General features: G+C 38.1%; 1 protein-coding gene across 9 annotated transcripts in view; it reads right to left on the reverse strand.

Moving 5' to 3' along the window:
* Positions 1–23176, reverse strand: part of WDR49 (WD repeat domain 49) — a 146542-nt gene that overhangs the window by 27577 nt on the left and 95789 nt on the right. For all 9 annotated transcript variants that reach the window (XM_071214593.1, XM_058295238.2, XM_058295235.2 and 6 more), the window contains 6 exons: positions 21712–21842; positions 19353–19451; positions 17840–17998; positions 13215–13402; positions 12320–12517; positions 8615–8796 (listed from right to left, as the gene is read on the reverse strand). In XM_071214593.1, coding sequence (XP_071070694.1) covers positions 8615–8796; positions 12320–12517; positions 13215–13402; positions 17840–17998; positions 19353–19451; positions 21712–21842 — 957 coding nt within the window. The remainder of the gene's footprint in view (positions 1–8614; positions 8797–12319; positions 12518–13214; positions 13403–17839; positions 17999–19352; positions 19452–21711; positions 21843–23176) is intronic.

Consider the following 23176-nt stretch of genomic DNA (forward strand, 5'->3'; position numbering starts at 1 on the left):
ATCGGTAACCATAGTAGGTTGCTGGTGGGTACTGGAAGGGTGGAGTTAACCTCTGGTGAGGTTAGCCTTGCAGCTATTGGGTTAAGAATACTATTTTTCCCCCAGAAAAAGTATTGTTGCTGTAAACTGAAGTGCAAAAGGTTGAGGGAAGCCTTAAAGAAGGGAGGTTCCTCTTTTGACTGGTTAACAACAGACCCTGACTTTTCCTGAAACACCCTGATCTCTGGCTCGTGGCACTCTGTCTTGTGGAGGCTTTTGGACCACTAGCCTTCTGGCTCTCTTCCAAGGTATTTAAATCAAGAATCTTTTGTATGAAACAAGAGACTTTGTCCTTCCCCACTAAAGAATTTCAGCTATGAAAGGAGCAATGCAGGTGCAGGTAGAGCGTAGGAGATGATCTTCTGGGAACTGCAACAAATGGCACTACTCAGATGTCTACCCATGATACATGGCTACGTTGACAAAGCTCCAAGGCAAGGGTCAACTCTATGCACAACTAGCTTTTAGAAACAGCTTCATGTTCAAAGGCCAACCTATTGCTTCCTTTCCATAGATGGCTGTCACGTGAGGGAGGGAGGGAATATGAAAATGTACTGGTAACTGAAAAAGGGGAATATTCCTAAAAGGAGACATGATGGAAGAAGAGAAGGAAGAAAAGCAATGTAATGAAGAGCTAAAATGGTGTTTTAACAACTATTTAGGAGGATGCCTCATCTGATGATGCAGGAAGGAGGTTTATTTTGGGCTCCAGCATCTTCAGTGTCAATTCTGTGAGAAGAGAAGGCTCTAAGTGGTCCCCCATCCCTCAGTTCTGGCTGTAGAAGGGAGGACTGATGACTGTGACCAGTCCTGCAGCACCCTACTAGGCATGAAAGGAAGTCAGAGTGCCTAGTGTAGTGGTTTACGTATGGCAAGTACTTGACAAATATTTGATCCCTTGATCAGAGACAGTATTAGTCAGCCAAAGGGGTGCTGGTGCAAAATACCAGAAATTGGTTGGTTTTTATAAAGGGTATTTATTTGGGGTAGGAGCTTACAGATACCAGGCCATAAAGCATAGGTCACTTCCCTCACCAAAGTCTATTTTCAAGTGTTGGAGCAAGATGGCTGCCAATGGCTGTGAAGGTTCAGGCTTCCTGGATTCCTCCCTTCCAGGGTGTTGCTCCTCTCTGGGTTCAAGGTTCCTTTCTTCCCAGAGCTTGCTTCTTCCTGGGTTCAAGGTCCTCTCTTCCTGGGGCTTGCTTCTCTTTCCTCTGTAAGCTTTCCTCTTTCCTGGCACTCCAGTTTAAGGCTTCAGCATCAAACTCCAACATCAAAACTCCAACATCAAAAACCCTCATGTCTGCCCTTTGCCATGCCTTTTATCTGTGAGTCCCCAGATGGGGACTCAATGCCCTAATGATGTGGCCCAATCAAAGCCCTAATCATAACTTAATCATGCCCAGGTACAGACCAGATTACAAACATAACCCAATACCTATTCTGGAATTCATAACCGTATCAAACTTCTACAGAAACCATTTACCTTTTTTATATTTTCACATGTCACTTGCTAATCGGGCAGGCAACATAGAGTGGTGGCCAAGAGTAATCACTCTGATAGCAGACTGCCTGACTCCCAGGCTCACCTCTTGCTGCGTGGTTGACCTTGGGTGAGTCACTTAACTTCCTTCTGCCTCAGTTTCCTTACCTGTGAAATGGAGATGGTAATAATAGCTATCTCAGTGTTTTAGTAAAAATTAAATGAGTTAATTCACAGAAAGATCTTAGAACAGTGCCTGGAATATCGGAAGAGCTCACTAAGTGTTGGCTACAAACACTTTAAGCAAGAAAAACACAATACTTTTCATTCAGCAGGGAGTTTCAACATGAAGCCAGTTCTAACACTGAGAACTACCAGAATTATCAGACAACAAAAAGATGTGGCTCTCCCAAAAATAATAATTTGCTGCACTAGTATTTTAAGGCTTAAAATATCCCCCCAACTTGAATGTGCTTTCATTTGTCACATATGGGCATTGCCACAGAGTTTTGGTGAAAGTGGACTGTTAATCTTAAAGTAATTTACATTGTATAATGCCTGATTTAAAATGGGATTTTAATGTTTTGTGTGCTTTTTCTCATAGCTGTGCATCAATTTTCTAATTTAATTTCTCACATGAGATCTGCTGACAGAATCATTAGGTAGTTGATGGCATAAAAATAATATTAAATGTCAGTTCCCTTCTAACAATAATATGGAATTTAGAACATTCTAATTATTTCATATATTTTAAGGTGCATTAACTTGAAGTGTACCTCCTGCCTTATGTAAACTTACTGGGAAAAAAATAGAAATTTCTGTTTCATTTCTCATCTGATTACTTTATCTTGGTTTCTAATAATGAGCCACTCCCTCCATAAACAATTATTTTTAATGGTAACCAAAGGAAAATATGTCAGGAAATAGGGGAAATAGATGTGTTCTTTGTTGCTGTACAATAAGAATGAAGATCAACTGTTGAGAGTTTTAAAAATGGGTAGATTTTGACTTAAAGTTAGAGACATTCTTTAACAAAGACATTGAGAGTATTGTCACTCAATTATTCAATTATTCAAGAAAAGGCTAGACTGTGTTTCTCTTAAAACTACTGTAGTACAGACTAGTACACCTCTAATATCTTCATTATTGTGATTATGCTGTTCACTGGAAATATTAAACCTTCACAAATAATCAAAATATCCCATTTAAAACTGGTAAACTATCATGGCAACACTTCTAAGACAATTATAACATCCACTGTTGGTTCAGAGTCAGGAGAGCAGCTGTTTTCCTATATTGGTATTGGGAGAGGCCACTTTCAGGAACTCAATTTAGCAAGACAATCCAAAGGCCTTTAAACCTTTTGACGCAGCAATTCTACTTCAAAGAATTTATTCTAATGATGAATTCCATCAGGCGGTCTAAAGTGCAAATAAAGATATTTAAAGTACTGTTTTCCCAGTTGAAATTTGTTAAAAGGCTAAATGTTTAAAAAGACGAAAACACAGTGAATTACTTAGAGAGCCATCATAAAAGTTGATGCTTCTGGACATTTATTTTTATTAGAATGGACATGTGATTAATGTGTACTTCTTGAGTGCAAAAAACAATCTATAAACTGCGTATCCTGAATTTCCATTTTAATAAAATGTATATACGTGTATTTGTCTAGTATTTCCAGAACAAGACCTGCAGAATGAAATGCCTAAATGTTAATAATGGTTTTGCTACAGGTGATTTCTTTTCCTATTTTTCTTCTTGCTTCTTTGTACTTCCAAATTTTCCCATAATGAAAGTATATTATTTTTGTAATAAATCCTTCTAAGATTGTATTATCCAAATTATTCATCTTGCCTCTATTTTTCTGGACAAATCTATTTCTCTATATCAATTGTTACCTTAGCATCTGGACTTCCTATTAGTCTCTTAAATTCTATATTCATCTTCATTTCCCCAGGATTTAAAATAAAGATAATTCTTTTTTTTTAAATATTTATTTATTATTCCTACCCCCCCCCCCAGTTGTATGTTCTCTGTGTCTATTCGCTGCGTGTTCTTCGTCCACTTCTGTTGTTGTCAGTGGCACGGGAATCTATGTTTCTTTTTGTTGCGTCATCTTGTTGTGTCAGCTCTCTGTATTCCTGGGTAGGCTGAACTTTCTTTCGCGCTGGGCAGCTCTCCTTGCGGGGCACACTCCTTGTGCGTGGGGCTCCCCTACACGGGGAACACCCCTACATGGCAGGGCACTCCTTGCGTGCATCAGCACTGCACATGGGCCAGCTCCACACGGGTCAAGGAGGCCCAGGGTTTGAACCGCGGACCTCCCATGTGGTAGACGGACGCCCTAACCACTGGGCCAAGTCCGCTTCCTGAAGATAACTCTTTACCACCTACCTACTTCTCACACACAATATTATAAGATACCTTAAGCACTACAGAAACCAGGAGTTTATGCATAATCTAGAAAATAATATTTACCAAGATTATTTGTTACCTAGAAAAGAGAATCTCAGGAGTTAAAATGAAAACATAGTTGTTTAAATCATTTAATTTGTTCCTTCATTATTCCTGCCTTTTCTGTTTTCTACTGCCTTTTTCTTTCTGCTTTTCCATTTCTTAAAAAATGTGCTTTCACCCTCCATATAAAGATACTACCACCAAAACAACCGCACCCCAAACTTGCTTTGTCCCCTTTAGTCTCTATAAATTTTTTCACATGTTTACTTTTCTTTCACATTTTTCATATGGACAAAAAATCGTATGGTTTGCTTTTTAGATTTTACTAATCTGATTAACTAAAGGGGTGCATTTTATAGAACCATATTTTCTTAGGGATAAAATGATCTTTAATCTCCTCAGTATTGCATGAAAGCCGGAAAGGACATGTTACAGCTGACAATTTTATTGAGCTGTGTGTTTTCCACATAGAATTCCTGGTCACGTTCCTGAGAGAAGTGACAGATGTACCTGACACGCCAATTCTAAAGCTATATTTTTAACCATTTTTTCAATTAGGTCAATAATTCTTAAATGACATTCTTCTATTCTATCTTATAACTACAAATCTTAAAATTATTTTAATCCAGGTATCTATAGTTGATAAAAGCAGGCATTTTAAAGACCATAGATACTTTTTGATTTATTACTTTGTCATTTGAAAAAATGTTTTAAAAGAGAGAGATAGCTGTGTATATTTTTACCCCTGGAAATCTCCCAAGGCCCAATGAAACATATCCAAGGTGAGATCACTCTGCTGAACTTAAATTTAATTTAATAGAATGCAAGACTCCAGTTGTAAGGGAAATATCTGAATGCAAAGAACCTACATATCAGAACTAATTTCAGTAACAAAAACTGTCAGGAAACAATAGGAAATGAAATAAGATGAGATAGCAGTCAGGAAAGAAGTAAAACTGAATTCAAATTGTCGGGGTTTTTAAGTCTAAGGAAAGGCTGATGAAAGAACACCAGCTGGAATAACCAAGTTTGTCATAAGGAATAGGGAATTAGTACATTAGTTAAAATATTCTTACGCAAGAATCTATAACATTTGTCTTCTCTCTTCCATGATCAATCTGTATTACCTTAGGGAAGGTGAACACTCCAGACTTTATTTCCTCATCTGTAAAATTGAGTTGGGTTTGCAAGGAGAGAGGGGGTTGGTATTTTTATCATATGTAAAGCCTTTCCATTCCCAGCATTCTCTTATAGTACAGAACTGGTCATGCCATATTTCTTAAATCGAAAATATCCTTCTGCCTGAAAGTAAAATGCCACTTGACATTTCAGCAAGCCGTAATTCACGGAAACAGAAGAGCAAATACAAAAGTATTGTGTAGTACAGCAGGATGTTTATAGGGGAATTTTTTTCTATCGTTCTGTCAGCAGAGACCTGAAAAGTCTGAAAGCAAATTAATTAATAAGGAAGTAAAAACTGTTCCCACATTCCAAAGTGCAGTGCTAGAGTCCTTTTGCAGGTCCACTTTGCCAAGACAGTGGCTCCAAAACCTGTGATCCTCAGGTCAACCCCCACTCTAGGGTATAAGGAAAATAAGGATGCAGGAATCTAAGGAGAGGACTATATTGGAAAGAGTTGTAGACATGCACTGAGTCCACTCCCATAGAAGGAGAAGGACGCTTCCCCTCATTCCAACCCTGCATTCACATGGACCTTAACATGTGCTCCCAGGGTAACCATTAGAGGGACACAGTATCTCAGTAATACCTAAAAGGTATGTAAGCTAAAAGCTTTGGCTGGAGCTAACCAATAGGGCAGGGAGAGAGGGGATAACAGTGAAGCAGTTGGTGTGGACCAGTGAGTTTGCCATGGGCAACCCCGGACATTCCAAGTTAACCTAGGAGGGAGGCCTGCAAGTTTCAGAAAAACACTGGAGTATATTGCCAGAGGCAAAAGCTTGTGAAGTGGGCCGCAAGAGATTAACCAAAAGGTGCATTAGTCCAGAAACGTGCAGTGCAGAGGTCCCTGATGGGGGCCATCAAGGAACCCTCAACTGTACCCCCAGAAAGAGTAAGTTTGCAAATCTGCCATGCCTGGAGACATCAATGCCGCTCCTTCCTTCTCCTTCCCCATCCCTCCTTCAATCCTCAACGCATCTAAAACCGTGGGCCAGCGAATTGAAGGGAAGAAGAAAAAAAGTAAGGCAGAATCAGAGAAGAAATATTTTAAAATCAACCATCACCACCACCACCACTTGCCCTACCTTGATTTTGATTATGACATTGGTCATAGTCACCTGAGGTGTCTAAAAAAGTCATGGAAACTAAATTTTCACCAAAAGGCAAAAGATGTTAGTCCTGCAGGGTGGGTTTGAAAGGCCTTGAGAACAGAGCAAGAATAAAGTTGGCATATGACTATCCTCTATTATTCTTCTTTTCACGAGGTGCCGGGGATTGAAACCAGGGCATCATACATGTGAAGCAGGTGCTCAGCCACTGAGTCACACCCACTGCCTTATCCTCTATTTAGTTCCACCTATTCAACAAAAAAGGTCAAGGTAGTATTGAATTTAGTCATGCTGGGAATTTTATAGAACTATTTTCTTGTCAGTGCTCAGTAAGTCCCATTTCTTTCCTTACTTGAAACAGTTAATAATCAAAAGTACTAAAATGTTTTTTCCTAGTCTTTAAAGTAGTAGGTGAAAATAGGTCTACAGGAATTCTGCTTTATAATGGCATATGCAAATTGGGAGAAGTGAATCTTTTTAAAAATATTAAAAATTGTTTAGGATGAAAGGTGAGATTATGAGAACAGGAGTAAAGAAAATGAGAGAAATAAGCTGCCTAGTATTAGGAAGATAAGAATGTAAGAAGGGCCCTCACAGACTGTTGTGTAGAGAAGAAACGGCTGAACACCACGGAGGAACTGCTAGAAGCTTTAAAGTAGAGTGATATATTATATTCCAAGTTAAATTCTTTGAATTTCGGTGATACAAATCACTGTCCACCTTACCAAAACCAGGATTAAAATCTTCTGCACATATACCTTCAGAAAGGGATGAATTTCTATAATTAGGTTAATGATGGAACAGAAATAAGAGTAGAAGAAATTGAACAGAAATCAAGAATTCAATGGAGGCAAGTAATAAGAAATGATCCTGAGACATAAGTCCCCTTTTCAACACACACACACCAATCCTAAAAAGTTCATACATTCCTTCTGTCAGCCTTCATGTTACTCAAATGTGGCCAGTCTCGAAGCCAAACTCAGCATGTAAATGCAATGCCTTCCCCCCAGCGTGGGACATGACACCCGGGGATGAGCCTCCCTGGCAACGAGGGACCACTATCAACTACCAACTGATGATGCAACTGGAAAATGACCTTATACGGAAGGTTCAATGCGGATCAGCAGAATATCCATGTCTACATAAAATACCATGACTTTAAAATGCTGTTTGACCTAAAGTAAGGGGGAAATGGAAAGGAGAAATGAGTTTATATGGCTACGAGTTTCTAAAAAAGAGTCTGGAGGCTGGCAGAAGGTTTGCCCTCATGCACAACTGAGCAGAGTCAGAGAGACAGATAAAGCAGATACAACCCCCAGATATTGGTTCCTTTGAGGGCTAAAGAGACCCATGGGAGTTATGGTCATGGCTGATGGGGTTAACTACCAGGGCAGATGGCCCCTCTTTGGAAATGGTGTTTATGTGTGATGAATCTGGACTCAGATGGGATCTCCCTTCATAAGACTTTCATGCTAATGTGCTGGAGGTGCAGTTAATGTTGGGGTTTAAGATATATTTAGGGGATTTGAATCTCTGGACTGACAATGTGATAGCCAGATCCTGAGCCTCAACAGACTCCAGCACCTACAATCTGATTTATTGGACTTACCACACTCAGCTAAGATGGAGGTGAAGAAGGACAACCACCACACCATGGAGCCTAGAGTGATTACAACTGAAAATGGGAGGATTGCATCCAGCATCCAGGTGGAATCTGAGCCTCCTCTTGACATAAAGGTGCAATGGACACAACCAATCCAGTGTCCACATAGAAGAGGTGGCATTGGATTGGGAAAAGTGGACATAATGGACAAAGGGTATGGGGAAAGGCAGGAAGAGATGAGAGGTGGAGGCATCTTCGGGACATGGAGCTACCCTGGATGGTGCTTCAGAGGTAATCACCGGACATTGTAAATCCTCACAGGGCCTACATGATGGAATAGAGGAGAGTATGGGCCATGATGTGAACCAATGTATATGAGGTGCAGAGGTGCCCAAAGATGTACTTAACCAAATCCAATGGATGTGTCATGATGATGGGAACGAGTGTTGTTGGGGGGGGGGGAGAGGGGGGGTGGGGGGGTGGGGTTGAATGGGACCTCACATATATATTTTTAAGGTAATATTATTACAAAGTCAATAAAAAATAAAAAAATTAAAAAAAAAAAAAAAAAAAAAAAAAAAAAAAAAAAAAAAAAAAAAAAAAAAAAAAAGTTCATACAAATCTTCAGGTAGTAGTTACTGGTCAGTCCATGGAGCTTGGAAGGGAGTCCAGACCAGTCTGATGGCGATTTCAAGGACCAGGGAGACTCCAGTTGACATCTGGGTAACACTTAGAATTACTTACTTGTATGCTGAGTCTTCTCTGATTTTCTTATCAAGTGGCAAACATTCTGCTGTATCTAAACATGCTTCTTCCTTAGAAAGAACCGGTATCACCTTTATACTTTCCTCTCGAATCTCATTTTCCATTAAATTAGTATCTCTTTTAGGAAGGTGAAAACAGCTTTCAATTTGCCAATGCTTTGCCTGAAAAAATGAAGACATGTATTTTATTTTTATCAAATTTATCATTACCAAATATTTATGTCCTAGAGATCTAATGAATCCTGGGAATATGTGCACAAAAACATGCCTATAACATGACTCTTGTCCTCAAGGAGCTCACAGCATTACTTGGAAGATGAGACATGTACATATAATTTGTGATAAGGACCTTAAGAAAGACACAAAAGTTCTGTGAAGTGGTTATAATGAACTATAACAAAATTTAGGTTGCCATTCCTACTTTAAAATTCTAAATAGGAAGATTTATATTTACTTAAAAAAAGAAACAGTAAGCTTTTGTTTAAAAATTGCCAGAATTAATTTTTCCTACATCTACTTTTTTTGCATCTTACCTCCTAAAACTAAAAAGGAAAATTCATTCTTCAGAACCCAGACCAAATACTGAGTCTTTTTTCTCAGAAAATATGTTATATGCTAGTTTTTCACAGATCTTGGCTACAATTCATAATATTCATCCATCTAGCAAAAGTTTACCAATGACAATCAATTTCATATTTTAAATACAGAACCCACTTCCTTGCCTTTATCAATTCCCACCCTACACACAGGAATGCACCAGAAAACACAGCCTGTGTGATAAGAGGGTCCCATTAGGTATCCCAAGGATATTTGATTGTAGTGATTAACATTTTTATCAGGGTTTGCAAAGTAAAATGCCTACAAAGTCCAGGCAGATAGTGTTAAATGAGTGAATTGAGTCCTATAAAATGATAAACAGCAAATGAAATTGAGCCTCAGGTGTTGCTAGGCAAAAGGGAAAGACAAGAGGGCAGTGCATTAGGGAGAACGTAAATTTTACATAAAGGCAGCCGTAGTTATTCTCAGGGAATGAAGGACATTCTTTTTCAAGAGGAGCCAGAAATCTGAATCTTTATATGAAATCTCTTGATGTTTAAATGTGGAAAACTAAATCGAATTTTTAAATGTTGGGTGAACAGACAATAATCAAAGGCACCAACCATAAAATCAACCAGATAAGGGGTGTGGACGGACAAAATCTCCTCCCCACACAGCAGTGATAAGCACTTGAAAAGGGGCTGGAAAACGGGCTTTCTTTTTAATAATAAATGTGTATCAACGGATAATCGACTCCACCTCTATTTCTTCAATTTTAGAAACAGACATACTACATTATCTATACTTTTAAAAATCTAATCTGAAATCCAACCTAAGATCAATAGCTTTGTTATAAAAGTGATCCACAGTTCTTTTAAAAAATAAAACTTTCAAGAAATATATAGAATCACATTGCACTAAATTTGAAATGCTTTAATCAGACTGCTTTACATGAAATGTACTTTCTTAGGAAATTAACATACATTGCTGTTTTCCCTGTTTTTATCCCCTTTTTCATAACTGCTAGAGCAGTATTATTTTAACTAAAAGACAAATGCAACATTGAAATATTGGGTGAAAGTTATTACCCAGTACAAATCAAAATTGTTTAGTGCCGTTTATTCTGATCCTGGTTCTATTTACTAAAAGGGCCCCTTTTCCTTCTTACCTATGAATTTCCATCTGCTTCACAAAACTTCCTGTCCATTCCGTAAGTGTGTCTAATTCTTACACCTCATGAAAAGGGCATGTGTTTCTCCTCTATTTTCCAATGTCATCTAATTTATTGACTTCCATTCCTTTCCCTTCCTCTCTCCTTCCTAATAACCAGTCAGGACTAGCAGCGCCCATTCCAAAACAGCTTGATAAAAGTGAATGCTAAAAAAACTAAAAAGCTCAGCCAGAAGAGACAAGAAATTCCAGCTCTCTCAAGCTTTCCCAGCCTTTATTTTCCAAACTACCCCATCTCTACAGGTTCTTTTCCTGCCTTGAACAGAAGAGAAACAAAAAACAAAAATCCTATTTTCATACAGATTTATTGCGACTGAAATCCTTCAAAAGTGAAAAGACTTTTAAAAAAATTTCAAAAGCATAAAAATGAACAATTTCACTAGCACACACTTCTTAAACTTAAGCCACAGATTGTGCTTGGTGGCACCCACACCTAGAACGGCCTTATTTCTTGCTTCAATCCCATCTAAGAGATGTGTATTGCACCTGTCACCCACATGATGACGTTTTCTTCCTTTACCTTCGAACTTCCTCTTCATCTCTCCGGAGCCCCATGGCCTTATAGCAATGCTGGCATTGCATCAGCTTCTTCAACCGCCAGATGCAGGCTTTCAAGTCTTTTTCTGTAGAGAACGCCAACCCCGCCCCAGCCCGTGTCACGCACCACACATTTACCCACACATCCACTTGGGTTCCCACTCAGCTGCTATTTTTCTGACTGAGAAAAGTCTAGCAGTTGAGTTATTTACAGGGTAGGACTGACTGATATAGCTCTTGAGTGTTATATGGAGTCTCCTGCATCGATTAGTTAAACGTGGGCCCACCTCCCAGATATTTTCTGATTCACCAGCACCCTCTATGTCCTGAAGGGGTGCATAGAATTCTTCCAGCTCAGGTTGACATCATCTGATTTCACAAGTACAGCAACAGACTTTGCCTTCCAATATTAAGAGAAGAGTTGTGCTCTTGCAGGATGAGGGTGATAGAAAGTGGTAGAAATTGGTAGAAAGTCAGTGGGCCAGGCAGAAAGCAAGGCTCCAGCCTTACCTCCTACCACCATGTTTGGACCAGCCCTACAAGTGAGAGGACACATTTTGTCTCCATAGCACAAAGGGACCAGGGTTAGAGTTCCCAAGAAAAAAAAAAGGAAAAAAAAAAAAAAAGGAATTGAAGACAATGACTATTTCTTTTCTTCAAGGCCCATCACTTCTATTTTATATCTTAGACATGTATAAATTAAGCTTACTTTCATGGGAGAAAGAGGTTAAAAACATGAGGTCTAAAATGAGTCAGTCAAACACTACTACTCATTAGCATCTTTGAGCTCAGGCAATTTGTCCCAACTCTTTGTGCCTCTGTTTCCTCAACTATAAAATAAGAATAATAAGAGTTCCTCCCTTATGGGTCATTTGTGAAGATTAAATGAGATAATTCATACAAAGACCTTAGAAAAAGGCTCTAGGCACACAAGAAAAAGCCAACAAATATTAGCTATTATTATTTTGGCAGGAGTGAACCAAATGATGCATTGTAAGTCTTGTTTTTTTCCTGAAGTTTTCTATATTTCATTCTTACCTTGATTATTACAGTTATTCATCTATTTTTTAAATGATAACATGGTAATTTTATAGGATATCTTTTTAAATGAGAGGAATTCAATTATTTTAGAGAAGGAACTTTTCTAAATCCTGCACAGAGCCACCATCTTTCCATGTCTTCATTGTCCTCCACTTGATGGAACTGCCATGGTAGGTAGTCAACAGGACAAGATATGACTGGAGTTACAGCTTCAGAAAGGCAAGGCTGTTCTTTCATGACGAATGAGCATTAAACAGCCAAAAAGTTCAAAGGAAAATCAGCCCAAGTTCTTATCTACTGCCAAGTAAATACCAGGATAATAAAGAAACAATATTTCTACCTGACCAAATATCCAAATAGGAGCATTGCTGACATCAGACAGAGAAATGCTGCAGTCTGCTGAGGAGGAGATAATCAGTAAACGGCCACCCAGCTCACACATCTCTAAGGAACTTATCCGGTCCTCGTGAGGTTGGAATGATCTTATCAGAGTTGGAGGCTGTGTGACTTTGCTCTTAACAGAGTTGAGACAGTACTCCTGAATGAAAAGAAAGATCAGAATTCAAAAAGCACAGATAATAAAAGATTGCAGTGACATATGCTTTTTTAAAAATCTAATATGGAAATGAGGAAAAAGTAAATTTGGGAACACTATTCTGAGATCCAAATGCAAAAGAAAAGTTCATAATAACAGAGGTAAAAGCAGTGTCAACAGTTTTAAAAAGTTTCTGGTTTGGCTGACTTGAGAAGTGAAAATAGAGAAGGAGAGAGGGAGGATGGAAAGAAAATAATGAATAAAGTCAGTTATTTGACAGAGATTAACTTTACCATGTATAGAGAATTACAGCTTACACAATTTTATAATATTATTAGAAAATTGAGCTGGTAATTAGCAAATCAAAAAATCTTGAACTCTCATTTCAAATTATGTAAACCCTAATTATTTATTTTCAAATAATGCTGCAGTACCTTACTGGCAATATTGCATTTGTAAATTGGGTGATTGACTTAAGTATGCAGTAACAAGATTTTGAATGTGGAGAAAAATCCATTTTATTTTCTCCCATAAATTATTTGAAAGAAGTTTCTTCCCAATGCATGGAAATATTTTCTAAACATTTAGACTGGCCATTTCATCCTATATCTAGGAATCAGACAAGACCTAATTCATATCATAGCCATCTGCAATGAAATGCAATAAAAATAAATACAATGTAAGACATTTTTCTATTTACCTCTATATTCCAGATTTTCAACCATCCATCAATATCTCCTGTAACAAGGTATCGATTCAACTTATCAATAGACATAATAATGGATCCAACTCCACTATGAGCTAAAAATTCAGCCAGAAGTTCCTTCTTAATGGTATCCCAGAATCTGACATAACCAGATCCTCCACATGATACCAGGTTAGCGCCTCCTGATATGTAAGGGAAAACCTAATTAGAAAACTGTAACAACAAATACCAGAGACAACTTCTTCAGGGGCTTTCTCTGTGGGAAACATAAGGGCATTGAAGTGATGGGAAGGATCGGCATCTTTTGCCTACCTAGTCATTTTGATTCTCTCATATGTAAAATAGAGATGATCCTACGATACCCTCACTGGGTTGAGTATTAAATAAGATAGAATATGTAAGATGTTCCATTAAATTTAATTTCTTTCCCTTTCCTTCATTCATTACTCTGATATCATTTGGGGTTTTTAAGTTAGATACTATTAATTTGTTTCTTTAAATACATTTTTAAAATATTAATTTTGAAGTTTTGCTAATATTTCAGTTACATAAAACCCATCTTCCTTAATAACTATTAGACACTACACCAAAGAGGTAAAACTCCTTATGCTTAGATTTGTATACATATATGCAATTATAGCAGCATAGCTATTTTGATTTGCCTATGTAGCAGCATGCTTAGAATTGTATTTATGAGATTGTTTTTAAATTTGTCATACACTTTCTTCTCACCTCCATGGTTTCTGAAGAGAGGTCAGCACTTAATCTTATGGAGTTTCCCTTGTATATGATGCTTAGCTTTCCTCTTGCTGCTTTCATACCAGGGTAGGTCTACTCAGATTTATTCTGTTTGGGGTGCATTGTCATTCTTGGATATTGATATTTATGTCTTCATAAGGATTGGGAAGTTTCTGGTCATTATTTCCTCAAATATTATTTTCCATTCTCTTCTCCTTCTGGGACACCAATAATGTGAATGTTTGTGCCTTTGCATTGTCATTCACTTCCCTGAGACTCTGTTCCATTTTTTTGATTCTTTACTTTTTCCATTCTCCTGTCTTTTCCAGTTCAGATATTCTGTCTTTGACATCACTAATTCTGTCTTCAAGCAATTTAAATATGCTCTTATGTGCCACTAAGTATTTTTTTTATCTCATCCATCATGTCTTTCAATCCCATAAAGTCAGTTACTTTTCTTTGCAGGCTTTCAAATTGTTCTTTATGCTCCTCCAGTGTCTTCTTAATAGCCTTTATTTCTTTAGCATATTTTCTTTAAGTTCTTTGAAGTGATTTAGAAGAATTGTGTGATCATCACTGATTAGTTGTCCTAAATCCTGTATCTCTTCAGGATATTTTGGTTCTTTTCACTGGGTTATCTCTTTCTGTTTCCTAGTATGGCTTGTAATTTTTTGCTGATGTCTAAGCATCTGAATATCTTGGTGAATTTACCCTGATGGCCAATTTCTCTCTTGCCTATTGCTTGTTTATATCACAGCTATTCTTTGACATTTGGGCCAACTTATTCTAAGTCTCTAAAACTTCCCAGCTTAAGTTTTCAAAATTGGGCCAGGAACCCACTAGTGGGGTGCAGATTTTATCCCAGGGGTTGGATACAGAGAGAGCAAAGAATTTTTGCAATTCCCAGACCAGCCAGCAGATGGCACTTATCAGTTCACCTTTCCACAGAGGTGTTTCAGTCTCAGCTTTCATGTGTTCCTGTTTTGAATGTCCGACTAGAGATTCAAAGCAGGCTCTGTTGGCTGAATTCACTGAAGAAAAGCACCCTGACCTCCCCACCCCCCTTTTCCCTTGAAAGAGCTGACAGGAAGATGTCTCTCCCCTCTCAGTCAGCTACAGTTAGCAAGGGATTTTACCCCAGCTTAGTATGTTGGGGGTGGGGAAGGAAACCCATCCTTGCCACCACAGGCTTGGTAACTCATGTTTGTGGTTTTGGTTTCTTCATGTCTCTGTCCCTTACCCTTCTAGGAGTTGTGCAGGAGTGCCCTGGTCTGATGACCCCCAAATTAGTTCCCTCAGGTAGCTTTTAGTTCTTTCTCCACTGTTTTTGTGAGAGCATTCAGTTCTGCCTGTTAGTCTGCCCCCATCTTCCCACAATTGTGTGCTTCCATCTTTTGGCAGTTGTCAATAATGCTGCTAAAATCATTGGTGTGCAATGGCTGTTCCAATCTCTGCTTTAGCATTTTAAATATTTCGTCCCTCTGCTTTCTTGCCTCCAAGGTTCCTGATGAGAAATCAGCACTTGCTTATTGTGACTCCCTTGTAAATAACAAGTTGCTTCTCTCTTGCAGCTTTCAGAACTCTTTACTTGTCCTTGGCATTTGACAGTTTGATTACCATGTGTCTGGGCATGGTTTTCTTCCAGTTTATCCTACTTGCAGTTCATTGGGCTGCTTGAATGTGCATATTCATGTCTTTGTTAGACTTGGGAAGATTTCTGTCATTTCTTGAATACCTATTCTGCCCCTTTCTCTTTCTTCTCCTTCTGGGACACCCATTATATGTATGTGCGTGTGTGTGTGTGTGTGTGTAAATTTGATGTTTTCTCAGAGGTTTCATATGCTCTGGTCTCTTTTTAAATTTTTTTTTTTCTTTCTGTAGCTCAGCCTGAATCATTTCACTTATACCTTTGAATTCACAGATTATCTCTTCTGCCAGCTCCAATCTATGTTGAAATCCTCTATGGAAATTTCCATTTTACTTATTACAGCGTTTAATCCCAGTATTTCTGCTTGCTTCCTTTTTAAAATTTCTCTTTATTGAAATTTTCATATCGTTCATTCATTGTTTTCTGATATACTTAGCCTTTGTGTTTTCCTTTATATCTTTAAGCATACTGAAGATGATTCTTTTTTTAAGCCTCTGTCTGGTGTGTCCAAAATATGGTCCTCTTCATCGTTGGTTTCTGAATTTTTATCTTTTTCTTTGGATGGAACATTATTTCTTTATTTTTCTTGTAATCTTTTGTTGCACACTGACTATTTTAATATTTTAAAATATTAACTCTGGAATTTAGTCCTTAAGTTGTCTGTTCCTTAAGTTTGTATCCAGATAATGATATGAAAGAGAGTTCCTTGAATGCCAGCTGCTTACAAATATACACAACCCAATACAAAAAACACTTTTCACAGGCTTTGCAAATTGGCTTTTCTTTGGCTGGTGCTCTTCTTCAGAGTTTAGCCATTCTATTAAAAAGATCAGTCGAAGGTGAATGTGAAATATAGGATCGTCTTTGTCTTTTCTGAGCCTGCACCTTGTTGTGGGCTTGTGCTTGCTCATGGCGCATGGCTTTAGGGATACCCCATGTTTATAGGAATTAAAATGCTTTCTCTAATCCTTATGAAACAGACTTTCTTGGCCAGAACACTTTAGTATATGACTTAGAACAGGCAATCCTTTTCCTTAGACCTCTTTAATTGTTGTTTCCACTGCTTTAACTGTCCTCTACCTGCATAGTTCTGCCTGTATGGATAGTTCTGGGAGGTTGAGCCCAAGATGAGTTTCCTGTTTCAGTTTTTGAGGATGCCACCCAAGAGACTACTGCTCATAGCGGTTAACCTGCTCCCTCTGGAATAGAGCTGTGCCCAAAAGGGATGGTAGAGGGTCACTGAGTGCACCACAAGCTCTCCTGCCATCTTTAAATCTGGATTTTCTTGATTTGGCACTTGCCCAGTTACTGCAACCTTTAACTGTTTTCTATAGTTTTGAGGAAGATGGATTTGCCAGTTTTTACTAGTTGTTCAAAGATTCTGTGGTGGAATGGCTCTCTGGAGTACTTTACACTGTCATCATGGTCAACTGGAAGCCTAAATGATTCTTTTGTTGCAAAGTTCCTATTATTATTCGGTAAATCTGCAAGTGACTTCTGCTTTTCTTTACAAATGTACTGCCAATTGATAATCATATCTGTTTAAGATAGAGATAATGGCATACAGTCACTTCAGTGGAAGCAATTTGGGAATCCTGATAACATTAAGAAGAATTAGTGATGAGAAAATGATAACAATTTCAGGATAATAGTTCATATCGTAAGTATAAGTGAGTTCTAAAAAATAAGAAGTTTTAGAATCTGTTTCAATGTCTATTCTAAATTATCCCACAATGTTTCTATGTTTCTAAAACTCTATGGAGGCATTCCTTTTATTATTTCTTAATGTTGAGAATTTTTAAAATGTAAACTATACAGGTTTCCATCTGCAAAATATAGGAAAGTTACCATAGAAAACACAGCTTAGGAGATGTTTGGGTTTTTTTTCAGACATGTATTATATATGTGACTAGATACATTGCCTGTATCAAATACAGATTTTTTTCACCTGTATCTTCACATATACAGCATTGTAAAATATGGTAGTGGGATTTATTCTGCTTCTGATCCTGGACCCCTCTTCCTCAACCCCTCTCACAGTTACCTGACTGTTGGCCCCCAGGACCCAGTGCTGACTATTTGGTAGAATCAGTCAAACTACAAGAAGTAGATTAGAATAGATTGAACTTTCTTTATTACTCCCTTTTCAAGATTTTACAACATATCAGGGTAGTCTACAGTCAAAAATATCTATTTATTTTATTTTATTTTATTTATTTATTCCTTTATTTACCTGTCACTGCAGTGTCTTTTCTTGCTTCAAGGAAGCAAAGCCTCATAACAGCATTATTGCCTTCAGTGTCAATCTCAGAGGAGCAGACTCCCAGGGCAGCCTGGTCTGTCATGGGGGTGGGAGAGCTGCTTCTTCCAGCACTGAGACGCCTTCGGAGCTCTTGATTAGTGAGGGAGACAAACCCGAGTGTCTTATTTGTAGTCACTGCTAACATCTTAGAAATCCTGATACACTCAAGACAGATTTGATTCTCATGTCATTTTCAGCTTAATAATCATTAATATTGATCCTATGAATATTTTAGTGAATGAAACACCACGACTATTGAAATATATTTAAACAATTATTTTTTAGCAATGCTATTAGATATTGACTCACCCTAGAAGGCACATCTCTATCTGAACTTCAAATGGCTAATGACATCATCTCCGGGCCACATCAGTGAAAATTGGGGATATTCAACTCAGAATGTAGGAACAATCTTTACAGAGTTATAAAAAATCTATACAAAGTTATCTTCAGAATTCCAAAGCAAGAATTCTGTAACAATGCCTTCTTGTGTCTTTTAAATTTTTATATGATCGACTTTTCTTTCTCCACGTATTTAATAGGAGCCGCATTAGGTTTACTATAAGAATAAGATGGTGCGGTCCTGAAGGCCAATGTCAAAGAAGAGGCAGAATACACCCTCTCTGTGGAAGGTTCAGATGGCTAGCTGCTTGTTTGAAAACAGATCATAGCTTTGTGTCTATAACCAAGTAAGCCCTAAATGCCTTAAGTTGGTTTAAAATTACTTCCTCAGTTTTTCATGAGATATCTATTGTATCTGATGGCCAGTACTTTCCTAAGGTCCAATTCAGTCTTTGCATGTTTACACAATTGAGATAACAGAATCTTGCTGGGCCATGAGAAATGACATATTCATTACCCAAATAAATTAGTCAATGGAAAAACCTATCTGAAACTAAAATAAAATGTGAAAGGCAATTGTCAAGACATTTTGCTTAAGTATCAAATACTCATGTTCTCTGCTAAACTCCCATAAAATATAATACACTTCTGCCTCATGCTCCTCACTGGTTTCTAAAGCAAGGAATAATTTAAGATTTTCAGGGGGCATAATATTTAATACAAGCTCTGGATTGAGCTTGCACAAGCTATCAAGTAAATATAAGCTCCTTTTTTTGTATTAAGGGGTACCCAAGTTTCAGTCAAAGGCAATTTGGCAAGGTTTATTGGCAAAAACTAAACTGTATAAAAATGAGAGGCCTGCTCTCTGCTGTCAGTAATTCAGAATCACTGATACAGCATAAAGAGAAGACAGCAGCATGCCCTGGAGAATTTGCTAAGTCAAGTAAATCTCAAGGTTCTTTTTAGTCATTTTGACAAGAAAATGACATCACTAATCTTTAGGCACTAATAGCCAATCATCTATAGCTTAGGAGCAAGTTACATCAGGTACATGCATAAGTTTGACTCACCTACACTCTTTTAGTTTCAAACTTGCACTCACCCAGCTTTGATTTTAGCAGTCTCTGGTAATCTGGGTGAAGGACACAGTGAGCATTTTCTGTGCTATTGTTCCACACAACAATTTCTCCATCATAACTTCCTACATGAACCAGGATAGAGAACATAAATTACCAGCAAATTAGATAGAAAATATGAGCAACAGCAATTGGATAAGGAGTTGTCATGATACCGTACACAGAATCTGGCATGTGCTACTCTATATTTTGGAGACGACAGGAATGAATCATAATATTTTTAGTAAACTTTAGAGCTTACAGTGGCTTTCATATGGAATATCTCGTTTGATCCTCACAATACACCTGTGCAGTAGGTGTGAGAGAAATTACTGATATGTCCCTTTATTTTAAACTAATAAAATATTCAGAGTAAGGGCTTTGGAATTAATTAGATTTTGAATCCTGGTTCTGTCACCGAAAAATTGTGTACCCTTGGGCAACTTATTTAACTCTACTTGATGTCTCTATTTCATTATTTATAAAACTGTGAATTAATAATTGTACTTTTCTCATAGGGTTGTTGTGAGGATTAACTATTCTAAATAGTGCCTCGCTTATTACTGTAAGGAATGAAAAAGAGTTAATCATTATTATCATCAATGCTATTTTTAAAAAATTATTGAGTAAGAAAATTGAGTCCTCCTGGGTCAAACCAAAAGCTTCTGTTCCCCATATCTCTTTGTGTGTGTGCATGTATGTTTTCTCTTCATTCTCACTGTCCTATTTTCTGTATTGATTATTGCTTTCGCCAGTCCTAGAATTTTCTCTTCAGAAAGACCTTCCCTGCTGCTCTTCACAGAGACTCAGAGAAAAGCCCAAATAGTGAGGCTAAGGCTGAGAAGCCTATGCTGGGAAGACAGTACCCTAGGAGCAGAGAGTGTCACTGTCAATTGGAGAGAAGAAAAGAGCTGAGTATGGGGAGGGGGTTGGGGACATACCGCACAGATGGTTTCTTCCTTGAGATTTGGAGAGAGCACAGAAAAATGCATAAGGAAGTCTGTAGCCTAAGGGATAGTCCTAGAAAATACAACCTTTGTAATGCAGATATTGGCTGAGGGAGATGGATTTCAGCTGCCCATAGGACAGTCCATATTCTTCTACAATATTGAAATGCTCTAGATGCAAGGTAATGTGAACAAAAGTTTCCACATAGGACTGATGGCATGAGAATGAATGAAGGGAAAGCCTATTCACCAGTTACTGTCTCACCATTCAACCTGAAGGATGGTTAAGAGGCAGTAAGTTCTGCAACCAAAATAGTACAATGGTATTTTAGGACATTCACAATAACGACACTGTCTGCATCACAGTCATGTATGTGATACTCCCTGCAGGGGTGGACTTCCAGCAGCTTTAAAAGTATAAAAGCAAATTCAACTGCCCTACCAATAGGTAAGTAATCAGGTAAATCTTGAAAGAGTAAAATTTTAAATGTAGGTTAATTAGTAAACCTCATATCGTAACACTTCATAGATATCTTGGCTCTTTTCCTGAAAGTTTTTATTTCTTTTAAATGATGACATTTTTGAGTCTATGTAATTGCAATCTTTTTATATATTGCTTTCTTTGGCAGGAAATGATAAAACAATTTCTCATCCTCTTTATTTATTTATTTTTAGGAGGGCCAGGGGATTAAAACAAGGACCTCGTTCATAGGAGATAGGCACTCAACCATGAGCTACATCCACTCCCATCTGAGCCTCTTTAATAGGTTACATCAAAGCATACCCACGGACACTTTTAAGAGCTTGGATTTGTAGACATTTGGTGAGACAAGCCTTTAGCCAACATTAACAGGACTAAATTGTGCCAAAATGTGAATATTTTCCCCTTTTAAAACATCTTAAATGCCGCAGAAGTGCTATTCCTACCTTACAGCCCTAATGCTGCACCTGGAAAAAGGACAAAAAATAAATAAAAGCTAATCTTTATTGATGACCTTACTGTACATCAAGCATTGTGTTAATCCCTTACACAGATTATTTTGTTTAATCCTCCATATAAACCAAGATAGAGAGGTAGAGAGGTAGAGAGGTAGAGAGAAAGAGAGAGAGAGAGAACTAGCCAGCTACGACTTAGAGTTGAAATAATTTGCTCAATATCAGGCAGTGGCAGTAGATGAAACCAGAATCTGAAACCAGGCTCTGGAACTGATGGTTATAGCCACTAATGTATTACCCTAGAAGTAAGGACCAACAGTAGCTTCAAGTGAGAGGACTGGTTTTTAGAAAAACGATTCATTCTACAGTTGACGAAAGTTTTGTTTTCTTCTTTTTTATTGAGAGAGTGACCCACAAGAATCCAAACTTTCCACACTGATTATCAAGTTACTGCTCAATTCACCTGTAACAAGAGTTTGTGGAGGTAAAAATGCAGCACACAAGATGTCATCATAATGTTGTACTCCTCCTTTCCATTCTTCAGGCTGGATGAAAAATCGATTGAAGTTCTGCGATCGAAACACAGTAATAACCCTAGTAAAAGGACATAAGATATCATTGTGGATCTAAGAGTGATACGGATATTGATTAGGCACCATCCACTTTGGTGATGTGAGTTGATAGTTCTAAAAGACGATGCTGCCCAAACTTTTATACCTGCATGTTATCTATAATACTTGATATTCCAACACTGAAATATCCTTTGGATCCTTTCCTTGAACTCTGGTAAATTATTAATACTTAACATCAGAAGTTTAATTATCCTTTCAAAACCATTGCCACCAAACACATGTTCATTTATCAGATTAATTATCCATCACCAAGATTCAAAAGCAAAGTTTCTCCATATGGGTACCATGGAATCACTAAGAGTTTCATGACTAAAAAGGGGGATTTCTGCAAACCAAATAATGTTTGATCATTAAACACATTTAATAAGGTTTCTTGTCATTAGAGCTTCTCAGGACTTTAAATAGTCCCAGATTTACTAGGCCAGAGTCTTTTCTCACACACCATCTTAAAAAAAACTATTGTTTAGGGAAGCAGATGTGGCTTAAGCAACTGGGCTCTTGTCTACCATATGGGAGGTCCAGGGTTCGATTCCTGGGGCCTCCTGGTGAAGGCTAGCTGGCCCAAGCAGAGGGCTGGCACAGCAAAATGATGAAAGCAACAAAAAGAGACACAGAGGAAAGACAATAAGAGACGCAGCAGACCAGGCTGCTGAGGTGGTACAAGAGATTGAGCACCTCTCTGCCATTCTGGAAGGTCCCAGGATCGGTTCCTGGTGTTGCCTAAAGAGAAGACAAGCAGACACAAAAGAACACAGCAAATGGACACAGAGAGCAGACAATGGCGGGGGGGGGGGCAGGGAAGGGGTGAAATAAATCTTAAAAAAAAATACCGTTTAGTGGAGCACATTTGGAAAATCCCAATTTAAAGGGACAGAAGACAGGCATGTTTTGAACAGAAAGATTTTAAAAGGATGGTATCATCAGGGCACTCCTGGTGAATTTGGAGATGGACCAAGAAGGGCAAAGAGTGAAATGCCTGGTTCTTGGCATGGAAGAAAGGAGTGTAAAAGGCAGTCATATGGGCATCAATACCAGCTTGTTTCCACTTGATGTTCAGGCTCTGGCTGCTAATCTGTGCTAACTGCCTCCCTCCATCTAGAGCCACAGACATCTCAAATGACCAGTTTATAACCACAGGTTTGGCATTTTCACTCTCATTCTCTCCTTATCCCCCTGATGTCTTGCCTCTTTTCCCACCACATTCTAATAGGGCCCTAACTGCCCTACCATAGTTATTCCTTCTCACCCTCTGATGGGTCTGGCTCTCCCTTCCTCCTTGAAACTCTTCTTTAGTTT

The sequence above is a fragment of the Dasypus novemcinctus genome, chromosome 4 (assembly GCF_030445035.2).
Source record: "Dasypus novemcinctus isolate mDasNov1 chromosome 4, mDasNov1.1.hap2, whole genome shotgun sequence".
Lineage (NCBI taxonomy): Eukaryota > Metazoa > Chordata > Mammalia > Cingulata > Dasypodidae > Dasypus > Dasypus novemcinctus.